The 26,586-nt window shown below is 37.9% G+C and overlaps 1 protein-coding gene and 1 long non-coding RNA gene across 2 annotated transcripts; both read right to left on the bottom strand.

The window, feature by feature from the left end:
- Window positions 1–4,142: 4,142 nt before the first annotated feature.
- LOC132599792 (uncharacterized) lies at window positions 4,143–6,589 on the bottom strand. Its single transcript, XR_009567017.1, has 3 exons — window positions 6,351–6,589; window positions 5,478–5,544; window positions 4,143–4,549 (listed from the first exon to the last, which is right to left on the bottom strand). It is a non-coding gene; the product is annotated as an uncharacterized LOC132599792 (long non-coding RNA).
- Window positions 6,590–9,182: 2,593 nt separating this feature from the next.
- LOC132644724 (protein SEMI-ROLLED LEAF 2-like) lies at window positions 9,183–26,151 on the bottom strand. Its single transcript, XM_060361330.1, has 19 exons — window positions 25,634–26,151; window positions 23,084–23,158; window positions 22,724–22,839; window positions 21,872–21,986; window positions 21,619–21,747; window positions 19,095–19,142; window positions 18,092–18,288; window positions 17,805–18,001; window positions 17,385–17,677; window positions 16,987–17,136; window positions 16,465–16,884; window positions 16,071–16,220; window positions 13,584–13,659; window positions 13,246–13,373; window positions 12,930–13,130; window positions 12,707–12,844; window positions 12,500–12,622; window positions 10,675–10,902; window positions 9,183–9,727 (listed from the first exon to the last, which is right to left on the bottom strand). Exons 1-19 carry the CDS (start codon window positions 25,763–25,765, stop codon window positions 9,575–9,577), a joined length of 3,069 nt encoding a protein of 1,022 aa, XP_060217313.1. The 5' UTR covers window positions 25,766–26,151; the 3' UTR covers window positions 9,183–9,574.
- Between the last annotated feature and the right edge of the window lie 435 nt (window positions 26,152–26,586).

The raw sequence follows: 26,586 nt of genomic DNA, 5'->3' as shown, positions 1-26,586 counted from the left end.
GATGCCCCTCTTCGACCGGAGACGATGTAAGAGTTTTCGGGCGAAGAAGTTGCCATGGTAGCCAATTTTGTTCCGACCAACAAACACGATCTTGAAAGAACTTGAGAAAATATGAGTTAGGAGAATTGGTGACAAATATTCTGGGGGCGGAAGGGATGGTTGTAAAACATTATGGGACGGAAGGAATTATGGTCGAACCTCAGTTTCGAGTTGCCTACATATCTCAGGCTCAATGAGAATCAAGCTGAAAGAAGCGGGTCGATACCGACGCTACGCTTTTTTGCCCCAGTGTCGAATTATGGTGAGGCCGGATATTGAAAGGGATACGAGATTGTGAAAGAAGTTGATTGAGTAGAGTTTTAGCGGTAGATATGAAAGAAAAATTTGGATGACCCACGTATCACATGTTTGTGGACGTAGGCGGAGTTGAGTTCGAGAGTAGATCTGTGACCTTTGCTTGTGAGTTTGATAATCCTCTTCAGCATGTTTTCCCCAGTTCACTGCGTAAGATAAAGTTCCACGTTGCGCTGTGTCTCTGTAGATTGTATTTTCTGTCAAAACTGAAATTCATGTCAAAATCATTAATAAAGTCTGGGGTAAAGTTGAAAATGTAAAACTTATAAAAAATGTAAAGATGATAATAAATATGAGTGTGAAAATGAGGATGAAGCCGTGTGGCTTATAATGAGGCCGTGTGTCCAAATGTTGTCTCTGGTTGTCTTCAGGGACTTGAATGAATGTGTGATGTGTATGCCGAGGATGTAATAATATCTCCAGTTGTATTTGGAGATTTTAATGATAGTAATACGGCCTCCGGCTGTCTTCCGGGACTTGATGATAAATGATGTCTGTGGAATTTAAGGTAAAGTAGGTAAAGTGGATGATAAAGTAAAGTAATAAAATAGGGAGTAAAGTAAAAGTGTAGCCGTTTGGTTTATGCAGATGAGGTTGTATAGCCATATAATGTCTCCGGTTGTTTTCGGGACTTGATGGTAAATGAGATGCCGATGAGGCCGTACAGCCAAATGATGTCTCCGGTTGTTTCGGGGACTCGATGATATCTGTGAAATTAAGGTAAAGTTATTAAAGTGAATGATAAGGTAATTGATAAAGTAGAAAGTGAAGTAAGAGTGCAGTCGTCTGGCTTATGAAAATGAGGTTGTATAGCCATATGATATCTCCGGTTGTCTTCAGAGACTTGATGAAGATTCCCGTAAAGTCCGGGGTAAAGTCTCTAAAGTAGGTAAAGTGAATGATGTCTCCGGTTGTCTTCGGAGATTTGATGAAGATTCCTGTAAAGTCCGGGGTAAAGTCGTTAAAGTAAAGTGAATGATGTCTCTGGTTGTCTTCGGAGACTTGATGAAAATTCCCGTAAAGTCTGGGGTAAAGTCGTTAAAGTAGGTAAAGTGAATGATGTCTCCGGTTGTCTTCGGAGACTTGATGAAAATTCCCGTAAAGTCCAGGGTAAAGTCGTTAAGGTAAAGTGAATGATGTCTCCGGTTGTCTTCGGAGACTTGATGAAAATTCCCGTAGAGTCCGGGGTAAAGTCGTTAAAGTAGGTAAAGTGAATGATGTCTCCGGTTGTCTTCGGAGACTTAATGAAAATTCTCGTAAAGTCCGGGGTAAAGTCGTTAAAGTAGGTAAAGTGAATGATGTCTCCGGTTGTCTTCGGAGACTTAATGAAAATTCCCGTAAAGTCCGGGGTAAAGTCGTTAAAATTGGTAAAGTAAATGATAAGAATGTAACCATTTGGCTTATGCATGAGGCTGTATAGCCAAATGATGCCCCGATTGTTTTCGGAGACTTAATGACAATTCCTGTAAAGTTCAGGATAAAGTCGGTAAAGTAAATGATAATTGGTAAAGTAAAGTGATAATGTAGCCGTTCGGCTAATGCAGAAGAGGCTGGATAGCCGAATGATGCCTCCGGTTGTCCTCGGAGACTTAATGATAATTCCTGTAAAGTTCAGGGTAAAGTGGTTAAAGTAGGTAAATTAAATGATAAAATAATTGATAAAGTATGGAGTAAAGTGATAGAGTAGCCGTTTGGCTGATGATGTTGATGGTATCGTGACGATGTAATCCTGATTTAATTCGCCTTCAATCTCGACAACCTACAAAAACAGGTGTATTTGTTAATAAAGTCATAAAGTTATTGTGATAAAAATGAAAGTAACTATAGAGTTGGAAATAAAGTCGTTTGGATTTTAAGGCGAGGCCATAATGGGCCAAATGATGTTTTTCGGCCATGATTGATAGACTTGACTGTTGGTCTTGCAGCCTTTGAATTCCTGCACTCAAAGAAAAATTCTTAGTTTGGGAGGGGGAAGTTGATTCGTGTTGACTCGAAGCTTGACGTTGTTGGCGCTCCATTCGTCCTATTTGTTTGGATCTTGTGATCTCCGTTCAAGCCCCGGTAGATGAATAGTAGTGAAACAATTGAAAGAAAGTGTTTCATTTGAAAGGTATATATGTAAGTATATGTATAAGGAAAGATATATACGTAAGTATATGTATATAAGGAAAGGTATATATGTAAATATATGTATGTAAGTTGTAAAATAATTCTGCCAACTTCAGATTGTGACACTTCTGAAACAATTGAAACGTCACTTGTCTATAATACTTCCTGTCTGGTAGCCTTAATCTTGTCGATGTCTAACCATTTTCTTGTCTAATCTTTCAAAATGTGCTCCAGTTTTGACCTCGTGAGAGTATACTAAATTTATGTTGTGGTGTGACCGAACCTTATATAGGTTGCCTACGTATCCCGTCAAGGGAATCAGGTCAGAATGTAGTTCGTAAGGTACATAGGAAAATAGTTTGAAATTTTCTGATAAAGGGACCGAACCCGATGTGGATTGCCTACGTATCCCACCAAGGGAATCAGGTCAGCGTAGTTCTGTTATGTAAATGGCTAAAGGTTTGTTGGGTTTCCACCTAAATATGACTGACCCGTATGTTGATAGTCTATGAATCTCGCCGAGGGAATCAGGCCATGTGTAATTCTCCTTATATAAGGATTTTGGATTTTCTGTTATAATGCAACCGAACCCTATGTGGGCTGCCTACGTATCCCGCCGAGGGAATCAGGTCAGCGTAGTTCGTATGTGTATTAAAGGAAAGGTTGCACACTAGGCTGTCTAATCTAATGTCGTCTTTTGATTTTTTTTTTCTTGACTTGAATAGCCTTCATGCTTGTGTCATTATCTATCAGCTATTTTGCTTTATTCCAAATGGAATCTTGTCTTGTCCTCTAATTTCTTTGTCACTCTCTCGAGATGTATGCTATGCATTCGTTCATTTTATGTCACAATCATGAAATTGGCAGATTTGATGAAAAATAGAAAGTAACAAATAATAGACAGTTAAGGAAAATTAGATATGCATTCATAGATTTTGCAGTTTAAGCTTCCAAAAGATGAGGCAAAGTAACAAAAGTTTTGGGGCACGATTTAAGCCTCAATTTTAAAATCGTGCTATCTCAAAAAGTTCACTACATGTTCAAATCTACCAAGACTCCCGGCGAACCAGGGACGGAGTACAAGTCCAATTCTTCAGAGTTTCTCCTGGTTCGGCACCCTGGATGGTTGGTGTCTCGGTGTTGTGAGTAGTTGTAGCAGCAATCTTCATTGGTGCTTGTTTTTGGATTGTTCCCACGGAAGCAACAAAAGTTGATGACGCGCCCTTTTCCACCTTGCCAATCGGCATAATGGTTCCTTTCAAATCCCCATCTTCCTCAATAGTTATCATGTTCACGTTAGCATTCTCGTGAGTAGGTAAAGGGTTGTTGTCCACATTGGGTCGGGCTCCAGTGAGCTGGATCGCTCTTTCCTTAATCAAGGCTTCAATTTTGTTTTTGAGACCAAAGCAATCCTCAGTGTCGTGCCCAGCAACTCCAGAATGGTATGCACAGCGCTTGGAGCCATCAAACCATCTTGGAATGGGATCGGGAGTTTTCCCTTCAATCGGTTGTATCTGTCACGACCCAACCCCGTAGGCCGTGACTAGTGCCCGATCTGGGCACCCGAACCCATCTATCAAATATTATCTCAAATTCTATCAACTCATTCTAGTATATGGCGGAAGCCGACAAGACTTTATTTCAAATTTAGGTAATTTCCAGAAAATTTCGACAGAGTTTCTTTTGTTTTACGGACTATCCAATATACCCTGCACGCAGAAAATACCAACAAAAGCCACACAGGGCTAACCAAGCAATATATAAACATATGCGGACCGGCCGCCTCGGCGTATAGGATCGCCCAAACAACATATGCGGACCGGCCGCCTCGGCGTATGGGATCGCCCAAACGACATGTACATACATCTATACAGAAAAACCCTAACCCACAAACATGTCCACAGACCTCTAAACAGACCGACAGAATCATATGACGGGACAGGGCCCCGCCGTACCCATGAACGAATATATACAAATGCACTAATAAATATATATACCAAAAGTATAAGCTCCGGAAAGAGAGGAGCCCTCCGAATAGCAGAAAGGGTGTCCTAAACAGGTGGATCACCAGGGTGTGCGTCTGTACCTGCGGGCATGAAACGCAGCCCCCGGAGAAGGGGGTCAGTACGAAATATGTACTGAGTATGCAAAGCAGAAGGTACAGAAATAAATCTGAATAATAATCGAATCAGATATATAGAAAATAATACATATCAAAATGTTTATTTCCAAAGTATAAATTATGCATAGGGCACTGGAAAATGTGGTCGCCCGCCTGTCGATGGCGCCACAACACAGCATAACACCAGAAAGTTTCAAATCTCCGAATCCCCGTCACACATCACAACACAGCATAACGCCAAACACAGCATAACGCCAAACATAAGTGGAACCCGGCCCTCGAGCGAGGAGCACGGTGAACCATAATTACAGCATAACACCGGAATGTATCACAAAGCGCACGACAACAGAACCGGCCCGGGAACCGGTGAACGATATCACAGTAGGCACGAGCGGAGTAGTGAGGAATCATATGCATAAAATAATTATTATAAATCTGAAGGATAAGTAAAATAGTCATATTCGAAATCAGAATAAAAATTATCACTTTTTGTTTCAAAGTTGTCGAATTTCAAAAAGGGCGTCGCGGGACCCACGGACGAGTATAGACCCGAACTGAGCCCGCCTATGAAAAACATACTCATTTTATATCATACAAACTCCTACGAAAATTTCAAAGCAATCCGAGCTTTTCTGTGGAAATTATGGGCGTTTGAAGTCTTGGAATCGCTAAAGAATGAACTTTAAAACAAAAATCAGCTTTCATGTAATCTTTACAAATTATGGATTCCAAGAACATAAGGATCAACGTTTTGCCATGACAAGGCAAGGATGCCAAAGAACAAATGCGATTCATAAACATGCTCGGATTGTGAGAATAGAGTTTCCTCGAGGCTTATATCATAGCCTATTTTAACTAAGGCATGCCGAAGAAGGAAGATTACTTTACATACCTCAAACGCTCTCCAATACGATCCAAACTCAAGCTAAATCCAACCTATGATTCGGGCTGCCCAAGGTCTACAAACAAGCCATAAAATGCCAAACATTAGCTAAAGACTTTTTGGGCATTAAATTCCAAATTCGCCCTTAATTCTACAGAAATTTGGGCAGCATTTCCCCTGTAAATAGGCTACCCCGAGAATTTGATTCGGCCATATTAACCAACAACAACAACAACAACCAACCTAACAACATCAACAACCAATCCGAAAGACAAAACAACAATAATAGCTTTCTTTTCCATTATTCAACAACTTACATAAATTCAATTCAACTACTTACGTTCAAGCCAAAATCGACGCTTATATATTCACATACTAACCCGAACCCATACTAAAAATGTCCAAGGACATTCCAAACAAGTTACACAATATTTCCAGCAAATTTCAGGGAAATACAACAGCAGCCACACGACACCACATCATCCATTCATATGCAAGTAAATCACATTATTGTCTCTATAATTCTTACATCAACTCACAACAATTTTTTTACTCCAACTTTAACCATTAAATTCCTTCATTCTCATCACATAATCCATGATTACAACAACCAAAATATTAACTCAAATCAGTTCAGCAAATTTCAATTAAAACAGCCCCTACGCCATTCAACAACATTCCAACATTCGTACAATTCATGTTACCAAGTTACAACTATGTTTCAACATCAAGCTACATAATTTCGTGGCTTCAACCATGCTTCAATATCAAGATACATAATTTCATGATTTTCATTCATTTATACTCACCATAACACATTCAAACCATCCATAACACAAGCAAATTCGTCCTAAAACATATGGAAAAATAATCAACTCTTACCTTAGCAAGTTGCTCCTTAATTTGCTGAATTTAATGGCTTCAATTAAAGACCATTCTTGCTGCTCTCAAGGACCAATTCATGTTCCCAAAGACCTCCATTTGATTTACAACACCATGGAAAAATTAATTGGACCAAGCTTGGTGAACATGGATTTTTTTTCACCATGGCCGTGAGCCCCCCCTTCTCTATCTCTAGGTTTTTCTCTTTTCTTGTAATGTTGAAGATGATAAAATGAACACTTAAACATCAGATTTTTCCTTATATAGGCAGCCCCTAAGAGTGACAAGTGTCCCACTCAAGGCTTGAGCCAATTAAATTTGGTCACATGTCTTGGTGGGGCCCACTTAGTGCACTAGTGACTTGTTTAATGACTAATTAAATTTTTAATCCCCACTTAATAATCTAATCATGGTAAATTAATCCCAACTTCCATTAATATTTTTACACCAAGTAAAATTTATAAACAATTCATTTCCCAATAGAGATCGGAAATAAAAGAAAAAAATTCTATTTCGAGCCCGAAAATGATCCCATCTTTAACTTGAGTCGATTCTCTTGCGAATAGCTCGACATATAAAAATATGGGATATAACAGTATCACACCTGGTGCTTTCATTCTCTCAAATAATTGAGCCAAGGGCTCAGCGAATCGAGTGTAATTACGGGTATTTTTTATGTCAGGGTTTGGACGGGCTTTAGGTGTAGTATGTGGTCGATTTTGGTAAGTTGGAGCTTGAACGGATTAATATGGACGTGGGTTTTGATAGGGAGATGATCGGGGTTGGTAGTAGTTTGCTTGGGCGTTGTAGACAGGGTAAGGAGATAGTGGAGCTTGGTAGGGTTCAGCGTATTGGTAAGGGTAGAAAGGTTGTTGTGGATGGTTAAAGTATGTGACGGCTTGGCTTGGCTTATGTCCTTGGACATTCATGACTGCAACGACATCTTCTTTCTTTTTTTTAACCCCGCCGATAGAACCAGATTGAATAGCCTTGTTTACAGCTTGCAAAGCCGTAAGATCCTGAATTTTTCCTGATTTGATTCCTTCTTCTAAGGCTTCTCCCATTCTGACAACTTCTGTGAATTTCTGCCCCATCATGCCTATCATTTTCTCATAAAATATGCCAGCTTGGCATTCAATGAAGGTGGCAGTCATTTCTCTATCGCTCATCGGGGGTTGAACCCTGGCTGCTTCTGACCTCCAACGTAGCGCATATTCGCGGAACGACTCAGTTGACTTCTTAGTTAACTTAGTCATATAGACTCTATCTGGTGTGATATCGGTGTTGAAACTGAATCGGTCCATAAAGTCTTGTGCCATATCGCTCCAACCACGCCATTTATGGACGTCTTGTTGTGTATACCAAGTAAGAGCCTCGCCAGATAAGCTTCTTATGAACAACTTCATCCTTATGTTCTGATCTTTACCTACTCCGACCAGTTTGTCACAATAAGCCCTTAAGTGTGTATGAGGGTCGCCTGTCCCATTGAATGTATCAAATTTTGGCGGCTTGTAGCCTACGGGCAAATCGACGTCAGGCTGGACACACAGATCTTCGTATTCTACACTCTTACTTCCCCTAGCAACTTGAAGGTTTCTCATTGCTTCTTTGAGACTGTGGATCTCTTTTAACAACATATCATCCGCCCTCGCTTTTGCCTCCTTTTCCATTTCCTCATACTGATCCACCTCGGGCTGGAACCTGATCGTTACTGGGTTGGTAAAGGCTTGTGTTTCCGCTGCATATACCGGAGGAGCATATTGTGCGTTGGGAGTGACAAAATGTGCCCCTTGTATATGCTGGGTTGGATAAGTTTGGACGGTGGGAGTGTTTTGGACTGGAGGTGGTGTATTATAGGTGGTATTTGTAGGTAGTTGGTTTGGTGGGTTTAGATGAGTAGTTGTAGGTGGTGGATGAATATTGGTGGATAAAGGAATGTAAGAAGTATGAACTAGTGATTGATTTGGTGGGTTGACGGGTGGTGGATTTGGAGTAGCATAGATAGTGTAGGTGGGTGGTTGACTTTGTGGAGAGGTATAGACGGATGATAGATTTGGTGGATTTGTGAGGGTGACTGGAGGAAAGTGGTTGTTGGTGGGTGCATTATAGAAAGTACTGTAAAATGCTGTAAAAATGCTGATAAATTCCTGAATAATTAATAAAGCTTTGAAAGTGCCCCTATTAATCTAGGCAAGTAAAAATGTTAACATGAATAATTGTTTAAAATTATTCAGAAATCTCTGCGAGTGTGCAAAATTATCTTATTTATTATCCAAGGATCCTGAGCAAGTAAAGTAAATTACGGGAGGTCAAAAATCAGGTGTCAACATATATGCGTATAAATATGCATACACCTTCAAACACCTATATACATAATGTACTTGTCTTTTGTATATAAGTGTATAGTGCTGTATAAAAGTGTTTTTGGGTTAAAACTTTGCAATATAAGTTTTGGGCTATTTGTTTGCAATATAAGTGAGCAAGTTGTATATTTATGAAATTTCCCCCAAAAAATATATATATACTTTGTATATCATAACAATGTATACTTATACGCTTTTGGATATTTGCACATTAAATTGAAGGCGGAATTTACTTTCCAAAAGGTTACAAAATTTCATCAACTTTACGTGGCCTTATTTTTGTCTATCAATATATTTACTTCATGCTTTTCTTGCATTTATGTATCTACATAGGTATATACGTGTATATGTATATAATGAATACATATATGTACTTATACAGGTATACAACAGAAGAAAAATCACCAAAGTTCACTATTTCATCCACGAAGGGAGAAAAAGTTCACTAAAGCATTCACCCAAAGAAGTAAAAACAGGGAAGAAAAATGATGCTTTCATTTATGGATTAGATTATAGTTATAATAGAACATATGTACATTACATAGACTTGAAATTGGCCAACCTAAGCTCAACATATAGAAGTTTTATAATCCTCTATTTCTACAAATTTTACATTCTTTTGAAAAAGCTCTATACAAAATTCCCTCATTTCATGAATGTTCGACTTAGTACATCTCCTCAGATCAAATGGATAGGAAGATTGACACAAGAAGAAAGAAATAAGAATACAGTCCAGTACCTCAATGAGCAGATCCCAAAATTGTTTACAATCAGAAAATTATTGGCAGCAGAATGATGCAAAATTTAGATAAAAGAGAGATTCTTCAAGCTTTTGCTACCTCTCAATCTCTTATGGTGACTTTAACTGCCAGCTGCCTTCAAAAAGTTGTCGTATGGACTTGAAGCAGGTAGCGCAAAGAAGTTGGATTCAGTTGCACATGGCATCGGAGGGACATTGATAAAGGGATTCGACAAATTGGACACAGAGCCATGTTTCACATGTGTATGTTCAACCTGCAACATACATGAGTTTCAGAGCTGAACTATAGGATAGAAATTTAATACGCACAAAAATATGTCTGTAGCATGTAAAGCCACTATTTCATGCATGCTTGATGAGAAGCTAGAGAAGAAGTGTGAACTCCTGTCTGAATATTGTAGTGCACTCATATAAGGAAAACATGAAATCATATTTGTGACAAATCACAATGAAACGATCTCTCTAGCACCAGAGAAACTTAGGCAACCGTTCCACACATACCCTCGTGTGTCACCAGCATTTTTCAAGGCTCTTTTAAATCCTCTTCCAGTAAAAATTAGAAAGCACTAATAATTGTCTATTAAAAGAAGGGGTAGTTCTTGCCTGTTGCGTTGTTGTAGTAGGATAACAACACTCTCTCCATCACCAAAAATACCCATGCCACCTTAGTTTATAATGTGATTATCCCAAGTTGTACAGCATTTCCTTGTTTCTCAATTGTGCATGGTATCAAAATGCTCTTGATTGTTTTTTTTTTTTTTTTTTTTTTTTTTTTGGGAGGGGGAGGGTGGTGAGTTCGAGCTTCCAGTGTGCAAACAAGAGAGTAACCATACTTACTGGGAAGCTTCCCTTCTTTGCCCTTTTTTCTCTTCAAACTAAACATCTATGTATACCATGATTCCACTGTTTCAATGAAAAGCTGCTTCTTAGTTATTACTGCATGTAAGTTGCTTCTTAGTAGCCCTCCACAATGCCACTCTGAAGCCTACCAACCTAAAGGTTCCTTTTTAAACAATGCGAAATGCATTTTTGTTGGAAGGAAAAATGGGTAAATTTTATTCCCTACCTTGTAATAGCAAAGTAGTATGCTAGCAACACTCTCCATAATATACCGGTTTTAAAAACTACACCTTCCAGTCTTGTAAGGAAATAATGCTCAAAACTGAAAATGTCAAAACTAAAGCATTTCTTTTATACTTACTGGAGATTTGACATCATCGCAGTTGTTTGAAGGCTTCATATTCGCCTGGATATAGTCCTGTCCGTAAAAGTCAAAAGGATTTTCTTGAGACGCTTGGGCAATCATTAGATGTGACATCTTTTGCTGCTTCCCAGCTTGAAGGGCCTCACAATGGCCTGCCATGTCCTTGAAAGTCATATCAGAAGTTGAGACAGAGAGTCTTCCTCCTTGAAGTGTTGTATCAGATACCTGCATAAGTTTCAGTAAATGATTTTAGAAAAGTTAATTATAGACTAGGGAAAGAGACTTGCCTACATGATATTATCCCAGTGGTCAGAGTTACTACTATTACGCAAAATAACTTACAACCATGCCCAAAGGGCTTTTCACACAAACCTCCATTGAGCAATCCCTATTTCCGATGAATCCCCTCAATTACTTATAGGGGCACCAAAAAACCCCTAAAAATTTATTTCAGTCTTCGCTTGAAACCATTGATGAAATTCAAAATTAAATCTGGGAAACAAATGGCAAAAATAACCTTTGCCATTACCAGCTGCCCTTTTGCCATTCTGTTATTATCACCACTAGATTGGAATTTTGGCATTGGAATGACAGCATTGAAAATCTGTATTTCCGGTAATTCTTCCGTGCCAAACTTCAAAATTGCCTAATTTCTTCTTTTGACGACCTCATCATTTGATTCAGTAAATATCAAGATTCTTTCAGTTTTACCTTAAGTTCAGATCAACACGCAATTATCCCTCCAGATGATGTTATGCCTATTTCTCTATTACCTACTGTTTCTCTCCAAGAAGGATCAAGCAAACTTAAGACTACACACTCAGGTGCACCTAAATATATCATATTCCTAAGGTTATGTGAAGGTTTACTAGTTTACTTGGCGCTTTATGAGGCACTGGTTGAGAGTATATCCCCCTAAAGAACTCTCAGATATGATTATCAAAATAATTTGTTCCTTTTTAATAATTTGTTCCTTTCTGTATTTTCACTACTGTTGAGGATTCACACTTACGTCTCTCATTCCATTCTTTGTATTGCAAACTGTTATAGAGAATACACTTGTCCCTCACTGGTTGTGCAAGGGTTTATAATGTCCCACACAACACTACTCAGTGCCTTAAGCTTTTTGGTTGAATATTTAGATTCTTTTACATGGTATCACAACCAAACCCATTCCTATTCTTGGTTTATCCAATGCATGACCCATATGTTATCTTGTCCATGCTCCAGCCATTGTCTCCTGATTCAGTCTAGGGCAATCCTCACCTCATGCACTAGCTCTTAAGGTTGAGTTAGACCCAAGTTCATTTTCTTAACATGGTATTAGAGTATTAGACCCCACTTGTGGGACTACACTGGGTACGTTGTTGTTGTTCGTATTAGCGTATAAGAGAATACAATTGTCCGTCATTGATTGAGTGACACCCATTGCCTTAAGGTTTTAGGTTGGATATTCAGATTGTTCACATACCTTGACGTACATCCCTCCGACCTTACGAATAATATTCGCCATTCAAGAGGTCATGAAGCCTAAAATTTCAGGGTCCTTTTCTTCCACAGAATTGACCAGAAAAAAAGCCCAAAACTTTGTTTTGGTGGCTTCCTAGTTTATGACTTCAGTCTAGTGAACCTTCACTTCCCCGTACCACCATCTTGAGAAGGAGTAACGAGAAAAAAGGAGAGTCTATTTTTTTTATAGAATAAAAAAGAACTTTCAGGACATCTTCCAGAAGTTCCTAGAAAGAATTACGACAGCCAACTCTTCCTTACGCAATTGCTCTGTGCATGACCCAAAATGGAAGATATGCAAGCAGAAACGTACCGAATCTAGGAACTGAGTGACAGTTATGAGGTCTGGAATTTGCAGAGTAAGATGTGAGTTAGATAAACTCTCATTTTCAGCTGTTAAGCCGTCCTCTAAGATGGGTAGAGTCAGGTCCCCAACCTGCTAGTAGAAAGCACGGATATAGGATAATGGTTAGCGTTGGAGAAAAAGATATAAAGACTAAGAAGTATTAACTCCAACTACCTCGTCCAAACTTTTATCATCATTTGAGCCAAATTGGTAGACCTGCCCTGATTCTGAAACTAGCTGAGCTCCCAAAGGACAAACATCATCAGGAAGAAAATCTTTAAGCAACTGATCCTTTATAGCAGCAGTCTTATTCTGCACATAGGTCAAATTTCAAAATGCTTTCCCCATCATGTAAGTAATCATTGAATCACAAAATGAGAAGAGGTATGATGTTTACTTTATAAGAATTCCTCAGGCTCTCGACTATTATTGAAGCAAAGTATTCTGTAGTTTGGTTACTAGATAGTTGTATTGCCGAAAGTGACTGCAGGGCATCATCGTCATCCTCTTTTGAGCCATAAACTTTGTCTGCATGCTCTGTTTTACCAGTTACAGTTTGCAGTTTACAGTCATCTACCAGCTGAAGAAAAGGATCAACCTGTCGAAGGCATTATTAAACATCGAATTAGACTAGACAACATCGCAGAAAAAACATTGTTTACAAAATCTACAAATGAGCACATTGAATAAAACAGACTGAGGCAAGTCCTTACTGTTTTATCCATCAATGCAGCTTTAGCACAAGCAACAACAGGGATAAAGTTGTAGGCTTTAGATAGGAAAATAATCATGGATGTTGCCAACATAAAGAGTGACCTGCGACGTGATGGTGGTAGAGTTCCTGCAAACACAAAAAAGATGACCAATAGGCAATGCAGGTGTGTTACTAGGGAATAACATATCACTGGTTTGGTCAATAATACAGCACCAATTGGCAGTATATCTGATCATATGCAGGCATTTGTAAGACATCTAGATAACATGCTCTTTTATTAAGGATAAAGGAATATAAAGAACTTCCGAAATTCAGATTCAAACCACTGTGTTATACCTTTTCCTCCTATAGAAATGTTCCTCAAAGAAAATGCTAGCTGGAAACTTCGAATAAGAGCCTCATGGCTGGATTTCTGGAAGACGAGATACAAGCAGGTTATCAACAATAGCCTAGTCAACTATTATAAATGTTATTAAGCAAATTCAAAAGTTTGTCCTTCTGATGCAAAGTCAGCATCTAGAGAACAAGTTAAAATTAAGAAGATAAAATTGACCGAAGACAAGAGAAATGTGTATAAACAACAACAACAGCAATAACAAACCCAGTGTAATCCCACAAGTGGGGTCTGGGGAGGGTAGTGTGTACACAGACCTTACCCTTACCTTGAGAAGGTAGAGGGGCTGTTTCAGATAGACCCTCAGCTCAAGGAAAGATGAAAAAGAAGCAGAAACAACAACAAGATAATAAGATAACCGAAGCTAAAGAAACAACAAGTAGTAATAGATATCTAAGAACAAGAAAATACACGAATAATTTCAATACTTCTGGTATGGAAAAGAAATATGTTTGACTACCCACTAACCTTCTACCCTAACTCTCGACCTCCACACCCTCCTATCAAGGGTTATGGCCTCGGTGAGCTGAAGCTGCACAATGTCCTGCCTAATCACCTCACCCCAATACTTCTTTGGCCTATCGCTACCTCTCCTCAAGCTCACTATGGCCAATCTCTCATACCTCCTCACTGGGGCATCTGTGTATTCCTCTTCAAATGCCAGAACCATCTTAGCCTCACTTCCCGCAACTTGTCCACCACGGGCGCCACTCCCACCTTGTCCTGAATATCTTCATTTTTAATCTTATCTCCTGGTATGCCCACACATCCATCTCAGCATCCTCATTTCTGCTACTTTCATCGTTGGACATGGGAGTTCTTGACTGGCCAACACAAGAGAGATGTATAGCAATTTAGGATAAATGAAAAGACACTTAGTTTTTCATTCTAGAGCAGATTCCCATTCATCATAGAACAGAGTCCATTAACATATACCCTTATTTAATAGTTCGCGAATCTTTTATGTTGTTGGGTCGTAACACCCTGCATGCACACCCATAAAGTTTTTGTAACAAAAGGGATTCTGGACTAGTCCAAAATCTTCTAAATGAATTTGTTTTGGTCAGAACACTTGAAGCCTGGACTCAGCTGCTACTGAAAAATCCACAATCCCATTCGTGTTAGTCCCGGTTTTCAAAATAAGAAAGATAATTAAAGGTTTATTTGTCCGCCTCAAATTTTCAATATTACACTGTGTGTATTCAATTTTTTTTTTTCACCCCACCCTGTCTTTGATTTTGAAATCCTGGAATTTGTTTTTATTTTCTATAAACCCATACGTACTAATTTCATCATACCAGTCAATTTTTTCCATCTATCTCATCACACAAACATCATATAACAACATTATCACCAAAAGAAACCTATCCTCAACGGTAAGAAAGATTGGCTCTGCATGATGGACAACTATGTTGCTCGGACTCGGTGTCGAGTGTCGGATACGGGTACGGATCTAGAGGTCGGATTCGGCATAATCTAAATTTTAAGATTCGGGGGTACGGATCTAGGTACGGATACGGGTGCAGGGATTCGGCTAAAATAATTCAAAATTATAAGAAAAATAACTAAATCTATGCCTAGAAATAAAAAACAAAAATAATTTTTTGTAGTTATGTTTCATTTACTTGAAAGGAGACCAATAAGTGTCCACTCTTCAAGAGCTCTCCGTTTCTTTCAATTTAGCCTCAAATGTTTTCTCAGATTGGTCCATGGATTTGGTCAAAGTATCCAATGTAGTTTGACCAGATCCGATACGAATCCGGTGTCGGTGTCGTGTCGTGTCGGACACGGGTACGGCAGCAAAAGTGAAGGGTCTGAGCAACATAGATGGACAACACATAAGAAGCAAAACAGGGCCCCAAAACGTTGCTCTCAGGGTTTGAAATTCATTTATGCCCCAGAAGTTAGAAGCTTTTAGACACGACATCCTGAATTTCCCCCCCCCCCACCCCCCTCCCCCCAACCCCACCCCCCAGCACCAACAAAAAAATGGTTTAGCATTGAAGTTTCCATCAAAATCTTCAGTCAGATACCTACTTTTAAATACTGGCCCCATTTATCTGTAATAGAGATAAGGATTTAATGTGGACTAATTTCTTACTTCTGAAGAGTTGTCTATCTAGGCGACACTCAAGATCATAGACACCGGCAGGAACAGTCAACAGTACCTTGAGTACAAACTACCTGTTCTTTCTTTGATAATTCAGAACGGCATTACTGAAAATATCTATAGATATTAGCATAAGAGGGTGAAAGGACTCGCACATCAGTAATACGAAGCATATAGATACATAAGAACCTCTACCGCTCAAGTTCTATAAAGTTTAAAGGAAAGAAAAAAATAAAAATAAAGGAGCAAATTAAAAAGGAGGTTGGTAAATATATCAGTGATGCAGATTAATATCCACTACCAAGAAAAACATAACCACCTTTGTTTGTGAAAATAACACCACCAAGCTGTAAGTATGAGCAATTGCTTCATAATTCTCTGGAGTATTTGTAGGAGAGATTGCCTGCACCCACAGTGAAGACAGCAAGAGGCTGATCTGTCGAATTTTCAGCTTGAGAAAAATTCCATCCTGAAATGAAATGAAACGTGGTAAGGGGCAGCCAAGAAAGCATATCTCGTGTTCATTATTTATTTATTTTTATTTTTTTTGTGATAAAGCATATCTCATGTTCATTAGTTTTTCCAACCAAACGTAAAAATGTTGAATTGAAATGCATACCTGCTCCTCTTTTTCTTTTCTTTTCTTTTCTTTCTTTTTTTTTTTTTTTGACAAAAGGAAACTAATACTATTCATCTTTAGCACAAATGCATACCTGCTCCTCTTCTGTGTTACTGTTCTCTTTTCCTTCATCAGTTCCAGGTACCGAATTCCTTTTCACAGTATAAGCTCGACTATAGCTTGATGTCAATCTTTTCAGCATGGATTGGTTTTTTACCAATGATTTAGCATTGAAAGTTTTCTCCTTTCCAGCCATATTGTCATGTGCGGGAGATTGTTCTTTCCTTAATTTATCAAAAAGCGCAGCTGAAGAAGAGAACACTGAAACGGTTCTAGATAGGGTCCTCTGAATACCAGTAGCCTTTGTCCACCGTGGATGGACGGAGTTAGGACGGGGGCAAACCGAAGATGGGACAAGAACAACAGAAAATACACGATGTGCCACAAGCCTTGTTTCATGGTCTGGGGAGACCATAGCTAAAAGAATTTGATGGAATAATGCCTCAGGAAAAGCCTGAAAGGTAGAAGGAAAAATGAGGAAAAGGATGTTGACAATCAACCAGTTGAAAGCATCACTCAGAGAAAATAAAGATGACAAGAATAAAGTCCTCCTTGCCTTGTTTTTATATGAAAGATTTGGTAAAGATGCAATAATCTGAGCAGTCCGATAAACAGCAGCCATCGTATTCCTCACCATAACTGTTACATTTGATATGCTTTCCAGCATTACTGCCATCACTTCAAGAATAGGACCAGCATCTCCAACCTGTTTATCAGAGGGATCACAGTATACATTTTTACAATCAGCCATGTAAATTAGGCAGTATATTAAGCTTTTCCTCTCTCTAGTTGTCAGGAGATATTGTATCATCTAGGACAATGTTTCTGAGTATCTCACGAAACTGATAACCTCATTAAGAACAAAGGTAAAATAGGGCATAGTGCGTACTTTTGGTGAGAAGTGGAAATTTAAAAAAAAAAAAAATAGACTTAGAGATAAAGCATGAAATTCACCTTCTGGGACATCTCAACAAGGCATTCATCAACAGCTGTGTACAACTTTCTGTTCCATTGAATTACTTCTTCCCCAAGTTCCGAGTCATCAAGGGAACAGAGTATGCTTTTGCGGAGGTGTCTCATCATATCACTAAACGCACCAACTATCGTCAGAGATGACTGAACCTTTGTTGCCTTAGAAAGGGCGCTGGCAACTTCAACAATTTCTATCTGCATATTTGGATTTTTAAGGACATTCTTGTGATCAAGGTGCTTGATCAAAGTAGACAGCAAGAAATGTGTGTTTTGCCCTGCATTTAAGGAAAGGAATGAAGTGAGTCTAAGGCGTTAAGGTGACAAATATGAATATGCTGCTTAACCCCAAGATTTAAAAGAAAAAAAAAAGGTAATCACTGAGATTACAGAAAGATCAACCACCAGAATTTTCCATAATAGATTGCATGTCAAGCAAAACAGCAAGGGCAACTCCATGTTGAGGAGACCAAAGATCAGCATTATCGAAAAAACGGAACAAGGACTCCAGAACACGCCGTACAGTTGTTGCCTCCTTCGCTAACTTCGCCATGTTATGTAAGCACACCTTTGACCAGAACTTGGGATTTCTCGAATCTTCCCTGTTCATAAGAGAAATATAATTGGAGGTGAGAGGACCTACAAAAATAAAAATAATTAACATATGTAAAGACCATGGAAAGAGGAATTACGCAGCCACATTAAGGCCTCTGTCTGTTACTATATTCCTCCAAGAAGTAGCCCTTCTTAATTCATCAGAGGATGATGACATCTGGTTATCACCGGAAGAAGCTAGCTGGACTTCATGATTCTGTTTATTTTGATTATCATTATTAAGATCCGGCTTCTCCTTTGGACCTTCACAATTTTCCAACACTGCAGCCGCCACCTGGTAAGATCAATGAAATTAAACCAAAATAATCTCAATCACCAGACAGGACTTCCCAATACTTCTCTAAGAAAATGCAAGTGTTAGTATTTGAATTTTAGAATTTGAACAAGTATTCATGTCCTGCACTAGACATATATAATATGTGTATTGTTTTTGACACCTATAAATAGGTATGGCACATTGAAATAGATTGACACTTCATCTGACAAAATACCACTTATCACTTGGTCAATTCAAATGGAGCATTTAGCAGATATTCTTATAAAATCATTTGGAATTTAGGATCAATTTTATTTTTGCTACGAGTTAGTAGCACAATATGCATGCTCCAACTTGGAGAAGATCATTCAGAAAATTTGTAAACATGAAAAGAATCCCTTATCCTATAGTTATGTAATTTAGCAAGACTAAAGGGCTGTAATTTCTTGTAAACAGTTAAACACCATTTAATCTGCACTAACTTTAGAGAGTAATCAAACAATTCACTCTCAGCATATTCTTCTCTATTTTCTTCACACATAGTATAGGCAAAAAAAAAATTTAAAAAAATTGTGATGCAAAATACAAAGCCTTTCAACGACAATAAAAATGTGATCTAATTTAAAAGAATAACAATAGGCATGGAAGACGGTATTTTGAACTTGGTGCAACAAAAAATATCTGGGGAAGATAAATAGATTTGGCCTAACAGCACAATAGTTCTGCAATTGGGAAAAGAAGACCTCACAGAATGGAAATACTATACCAAATTTTATCTACAACTGATTAATCAGAGAAGCATAGAAATGTCTGCAATAACTTACACTATCGAATTCAGCTGGCATGTGACAAAACTCACCCATAAACCATATCTGCACATGAAAAGTTGACAAAAGAAACAGAATTGCTCAGATTGTCCATCACAAATGAAATCAGACTTTAAGAATCCAAAGAAACTGATAAAGTTAGTGGAAAAGACAAACTTCAAAAGTAAATAATATCAAAATCCTCACAAGGACCAACCAATGAAGCTGCATGTTGTTGTTTCTTTCCAACTTTCAGAATCAGTAACAGTTCCTTCCATTTAAAAGAAAAGAAGGTTTGGAGAGAATAGTAAAGGACAAGACTAGAGTCTTCCAATTCAAAAGTAGCTGAAGATGGGAAGCAAAGATTGCAATCTGGATATGGATCAGTCAAGGCAATCTGATATTAGAAGCAATGTCCTTACATGATATAATCAGCTCTTTTTTATAGGATTTCTGTGAATTGTATTGATATTAAAAGTCCTTCTATTATATTCTATCCAAACACACAACACCACTATCAGCATAACACATTTCCTAGATTCTTTCCGACATGTTCATGGCACATGCACTATCCTTACATGCCAAACAATCCTTTCTACATGTTCCTAGAAAAGGCACTATTGATCTACCATCACAAACAAACCATGTGAGTTGCCTTTATCTGCAAAAGCATTGCAGTCATCCAAATGAATAAGGCAGACAAAGGGCCCCATCAAGGGGTACAATTCAATGTGGGCGGAGTGCCTCCACCCTTTGTCTCTTTCCTCCTCTGCCCCCCACCTTTTCAAGTATAGCATGAATCCACCCCTTCTAGTCAAGTAGCTATAATTGTATACTCCACTTTGTATGCCCAAATGGAGGAAAGAAAAAGCTTCACTGCCACTAACACTATTCAATTTAAACATTTCCCAGATGACATAATTGATCTCCACATTTCATATCTCAAGCTCCAATAGTCCTGGGCTTCTTCTTAGTTCTTTGTTGCAATATCAGCCTTTTCAGTTCTTCTCATTGCTGTGCAGTGGTGACCTTGCTCAGTTTCCAGTTTCCTATACCTTCTTGACCAAAGCGGTTTTCTTTTGGATCTTTTTTGTTTATTGTAACTTGTTCAAATGGTTGATCAATTCTTAGTTAGATAAATTACTTGTAATATTTGTAGTCTATAGCGTTATCTATTATTTATTGTTAGTTGTGTAGAATTAATTAATAGAGGAATATATATATTAGTTTACGAATTTAGTAAAATTTAATTTTGGGTTAAAACTGATGTTCTGTTTTGTTATTAGACTATGCATCGAATGAGATGCAGATGCAAGCTCTTTCTTTCAACCCAGCCAAATGATTTCAAGATCATCAATCTATTTAACACCAAGTCCTTCAAACTCTATTCTATAGGTTTTTCCATACCAACTCTTCTATTACGATAACAGAGATGTTGAATTGGTTAGGCCGACCACGACTCAATCCCTTTTTGTGGAAAATGTTTTCCTCTCAAAAGATTTTTGACAAGCAAACACTAGAAATGACTCATCCAGAAAATGTTTTCAATTATACCAAACATACAAGTTAAGTTTAGTTTTAGTAATTTCAATTTTAAATCTTAGTGACAAATTAGTTTCAATTTCAAAATCACTTTCTTTACTTAGATTTGAACTACGGAACTTTAAACTTTCAGCATTCTTGTGAGACTCAATCCCCATTATCTACATCAGTCTTACATACTTTCAAATTTAGGGATTCATTTACTTTGATAAACCACATTACCAATCAGACAGCAACACACACATTAAAGTGAAACTCACCATGAAAGAACTCATAAGCAACTTACATATTAAAGCATATGTTTATAATCAGCAGATGAAGCAGTAGAGGGGCAATTCACAGCAAAGTGCTAAGCATAAACCTCATTGTAGTTAGAAGCAATGAATTCTCCAAAAATATACATTTTCACGCATTAATAAAACATGATGCAAAAAGGACATGCGGGTGATAGATCCTTACCACCCCCAAGGGAAAAAGAAAAATTGATGAACAACACTCAAGGGAAAACCCTTCAAAGTGTTGTGTTACTGTTTTGTTGTCTGCTTTAAAAGTCAATGGTGCAGGTGCAGGAACTAATTCAAAGACTTCTCTACATAATCTTTAAGAGGGAATCTTCTTCAAGTTAGACATATCTCTGCAGTTCTAATGGAATGATGATGATGTGCTTCAATAAGACACCACTCGTAAACTTCGGTTCCTACTTTATGAGCACAACTCTACAATGAATTTGTCAAATGATGACAAATCTATAATCTTCAAAGATCTACGACATTGTCCTAGCACATGCTTACATAGAAACAAAAGACTAGGCTGCTATACAACTTTACTCGTACATCTGTTTGTTAAGTTGTTGGGACATTCAATGAATGGAAGTTGTCTTTGACATAATATTCAGTCAGTGTTCATAAGTGTATCTCCACAAACATGGAATTAATCAAACAAAGTTCACACCTCAGAAAGAGCATAAGGAAAATATCAGGAAGTTTATTTCACAGTTTACCATAGCAGACAGGGCTTGAAGACCAGCGCAGCGCATTTTAATCACCCTTTCATCCTCACCCATCTCTTGAGCAAGAAGACAGATTTTGGGAATCAGGCCTTCAAAGTTAAACATATATGTAGAGTCCCTCTGCACAATGCACAGTCAAATCCGAAAATAAGCTTTAACTGTTGAGGAAAACTTGCATTATCTTTGAGATAACTATCACCACTATAGGGTAAAGCCAAAAAAAAAAAAAAAAGGAGCTATTGACCTGGTTAATTATGAAGTCAAAAAGAGCTTGGCATCCTACTATGCGCATTTCATCATGCCTCATCTGATCCAGCAAAATGTGTATTATACTTAGAAAGCTGCCTGCAAATAGTGGCCTGCAGTGCATATGTAATAGTTCAGGACTCACTGTATGAAAAACAGAAAGGAAATCAACAAATCCCATAGTTCAGAAACAAATCAATGATCTCCAATCGATTAGCAAATAATGGAAAACAGTTATAAAAACAGTTATATCATGGAATTCTTGCACAACTCTCAAAAAGGGTAAACTTTCGAAATTTTGTACAAGATCGCCCTCATTTCCTTAACTTTCCAGATAACCCCGTAGAAGAAGCATCAGTGCTTCTTTTCGCACAGTAGCAAATGGGGAAAAAATGCAAATTTTCATTTCAGCCTGTTTCCCTCGCTCTCCCTCAGTAAGTGCAAAAGCTTCCATTTCATAATATTCTTCCAAGAGGTCATGTTATCCATCAACTTTGCAGCCAATATTTCTAATCTTCTATATTGCCCGTATAATGACCTCCATGGGTAGGAGACCTGGTACACTGAAGAATCTAGAGAGTAAATCATGGCACCTAGAATAAGGGCTCCACCTCAGTTTGATTTTTAGATCTATTGGAGCCTGAGCTTGCAGTAGCCAAATTATCAAATGTGATAATATAAACACCTCCATGCAGAAAAACTGTCAAGCACGCAAGTATGTCTATATAACCTTGTAACTCACATCATGTCTTTGGAAAATGTAAAAGAAAGATTAACATATATTCACGACATTATCCTTTTCTTGATCAGAAACCTTCTTCCATCAATGTAAAAAGAGCAAGGAACTTACATTTGTTGCTTACAGGATGTAAGCAACTTCCGGTAGATACACATGACTACCTTAACAGACCCGAGATTCTCATTTCTTAGTTCCCGGTAGCACCGTTGCTCAAGAACAGTCGTTATCTGGCCACAGATTGAAGTTCATCAGCTCTTCCCAAACTTGAAATAGGGTAGATATAAAATGGTAGAACTAAGAACATAGTGGCTTATCAAAATCTCAACAATTTTTGAGAATCCATATATGGCATAGTTGTAAGAATACTATCTAAATGCTTTTAATGAGAAAAAGGAACAAGAAATGAATCATAAATTTAAAATCAAAATAAGTCCATCTTATCAAGTTTGTTCAGTATCTCAGTAACACAACCTTGGGTATCCGAAGTGGATTTTTCGAAGCATATTCACACAATTTGTTGATCATTCGATCATTAGGCTCTCCATCCTGTCAAAAATAAAAGATAACTTAGTTCTTGAAGAAACTTGGTCCTTTCAAACCAATAAAAAAATCATCTTCTAGTACTGCCAAGTGAGTAAAGGAAGCATAGAATATGTTAAGGAGGTTATATCATACCTCAAGTTATTCAAGAAGCTGAAATGTAAATTTCAAGAATACATCACTGCTACCATGACGGAATAATCCTAAAAGATTCATACTCCAGCGCGAACAACATAAAAATCTACTGGTGCTAAAGTGTCATCATCTCTCCAGCCGAACTGGGGCCAAGTGTTGTTACCCACACCAACTTAAATCTAGTTCCAACTAAGCCAGAACTACAACTGCTAGACGGTGTTATTGTTCAAAACTCATGTTGGCAACTAATGACTAACAATGACCTTTCACGTCTTTTACCATGCAATAGGCACCAGACTTTGGCTGAATATATAAGAGTGGAGCAAATTGTGGATAATTAGGAAGCACATATACAATTAGCTAGCTGTGGAGGCAGCTTATAAAAGCACAAAATGCTAGAACCTAGGTACTTTGACAGGTGAAACAACTATTGGACCCGGGTAAAAAAACTTCACTTGTTGCCATCCGAATCAGGTAGGAGCTCCAAGGTTCAGAGGTACATAATCAATGAAGTGTTTACATTAGCAAAGAAGTGGCTAGATTAGCAAGCAGCATCAAGATTTAAGTCGTGAATGCTCATGTTGCAAAACTCTTTAATGAATGGGTGTTCAAATACTAAAGGAGAAGTAAAAAGAAGTGTGTTTGGTTTCAGGAAGAATACTACACCTCCAGCAAGCTCCAATTTCTATTTTATTGATACCACAGGTACAATAGACCCTTGTGGTCCGGTCTTTCCCCGAACCCGCGCATAGCGGGAGCTTAGTGCACCGAGCTGCCCTTTCAATGTCTAACAAAATATGATTTGTACAATTAGAGGGCTTCTAATATCAAATTTCTTAACCTAAAGAAACATATGTTGGGAAAATGTTCAGGATGTAGCATGAACAATGCTTCTGTGGGGCCACTACCAATTCAGGAATACGAATATCTCTCAAAATACTGATTTAAGACGGAATTAATTCCGGTTTCATCCTATTCCTGCATCAGGAATAGAGCTTGTATCCAGAGTACTCAGAGCATTACGGTACAAAAGTGCACAGCGATCCATAAATTTCAAGAGTTCTTGAAATCCCATAATTGCAACCTCAAAGAAAGAATAACCCAAAACCTTACAGGCAAACCATTGACTTTTCACTTTGCTTAGTGCTTAATCTCATTCTACAATACTAAAGGAGGATTCGTTAAATTTCCCTGGTAAGAATGTCCCAGATCTTTAGTAATAACTAGTAAATTAACTCATTATCAGAAATAAAAATTAGAAAATAAAGAAGGATAAAATAAGGATCTAACACATGCTGAAACGAGTTTGTTAACTCCGTAAAAAATAACATAGGAAACGTTAAATGAAGCCTTTAATCACCTAAAACTACCATAAAGGCTGAACATCTAAAATCAATAGACTATAGAATTCCAGCATACATTGTGGACAAAATTATAAGTTTCTGAAACAGAGCACCTGACTACCAAGCTATGCACTTCCAATCGCTGGACAACTTTACGATTTCTTGTAAGGTTCAACTGCATGTACAAATTAGAATGCAAAATTGTACAACATCTCATCAGACAGTGACAACCCCCTAGGAGCTGTTTGATGGGGGGAGGGAGTAATCTGTTCAACCCCTTTATCATATTGTACGCCAAAAGATTGCAGATTCTGCTCCAAGGATTCAAGATCATATACACTACCTATTGACAAACTAAAGAATCCACCAAGGGATATAATTTTCACAATATTCTTTTTCTTTTTATTTTTCACACGCTGTAAGGAAATGGATCTTGGGTCTAACTCAATCTCAAAAGCTCGTTCAAGAGGGGAGGAAAATTCAAGAACTAATCAGGAGGCAACAACCTTTTTCCTCCACCAATGGCGGAGTCAAAACTGTCATTAAGGGGGTTCGAAGTACACACACGAAGAAGCCAAAGGAGGTTCAACATCTACTATACATATATAAAAAATAATTTTAACCATGTATAAACAGTGGAATTTTCGCCGAAGGGTCTCCGCCCCTGCTTACCGCCCCTTCACACCCATAACTGGACATCTAGAGCGTGGACAACATAAGATGGTGGTCCAACGTTGGGTAAACCAAGAACATGAATGGGTCAGGCTCTTATACAAATGGATCTAACTCATCACCTTAGAACCTATCACAAGAGATGATGATTGTTCAATACCATATAAGGAGACAACAACCCATTTCCTAATTCCTCACCGATGTGGGAAACTTAACACGCCAAACTAAACTAGGGAAATCAAAAATAGCCAAATAAAACAACATAGAAAAACACAAACCAATAACAAAATTCATTTTGTATTGTAGAATCAAAATGATGAACAAGACTAACCGGAGATCGAGGAAAGCTATCAGAAATGAGCTTCTTATAACGCTTAACAGGTTGGCGGGACCTTGTCCGCATTGCCGGACAACACACACATAGTTGATCACAGGCAGGCATTATTCTATGAGAAATACCCATTTTTCTCCGAAATCAAGATATGGGTTTTCCTGTTCTTGATTGTAATTTCAAGAAACACCCACCAAGAATGAAATTTCCTCCTTTTATTTATTGAGCCAGTTCAATGAGAGAAAGACAAAAAGAAATGGATTGTGTGCCAGAGGAAAGATTGGAGATCGGAGAATACTCACGGATCTCCAACTTCCTCAAACGGCAAGACGAATGGGAGAGAAAAATGAGTATTATTCTTGCGTATTTCAATATATGGACTCTCCCAATGTTTTGCATGGGATTCACGTCCCTTCTCTACTTTTAATATTCACTTCATCACCAACAATTACTCTACGGCTATCTTGTCGTCGGACAACACCACACAAAATATTAACAAAATTTGAATTATATCGTCCATTGGATAGGACATAGGAGTAGTAATCAATATAATCATTGTATTGTGGTAGGTGGTACGATCAAAACTTTGATCATTTTAAAAAAAAAAAAAATATTGTGATGAGTTATTGCCCTTTGCTAATACGTTACAATTGATTTGAATGTTACGTTTAATATGGGAATGAGTCAATTAGGAGAATTTTATTACTTCTTTTTGTATTTCTTATATAATCATGATGAGCTTTAATATGCGTTACACACTTGACGTAATTACTTACTTATATATTAATGTACATTAACTTTTGTTAATACATCTATCTAATATTATAGCTATGATGAATCTCGTTTGAATTTTTCAAGCTCGATAAATAAAAGCTTAAATAACAAGTACTGTGTAAAATGTTGATACTTTGATCAATAAGTTATCCCGTTATCATAATACTATTGAAATGTAT

The sequence above is a fragment of the Lycium barbarum genome, chromosome 6 (genome assembly GCF_019175385.1).
Source record: "Lycium barbarum isolate Lr01 chromosome 6, ASM1917538v2, whole genome shotgun sequence".
Taxonomy (NCBI): domain Eukaryota; kingdom Viridiplantae; phylum Streptophyta; class Magnoliopsida; order Solanales; family Solanaceae; genus Lycium; species Lycium barbarum.
This window is presented reverse-complemented; position numbering and strand designations above follow the sequence as displayed.

Coding starts and splice junctions, on each gene's coding strand:
- LOC132644724 (XM_060361330.1), bottom strand. CDS start 25,765: ATGGGTATTTCTCATAGAATAATGCCTGCCTGTGATCAACTATGTGTG. Junction 22,840..23,083: donor ATCCACTTCGGATACCCAAG/GTTGTGTTACTG, acceptor ATCTGTGGCCAG/ATAACGACTGTTCTTGAGCA. Junction 21,987..22,723: donor ACATCCTGTAAGCAACAAAT/GTAAGTTCCTTG, acceptor TATGCACTGCAG/GCCACTATTTGCAGGCAGCT.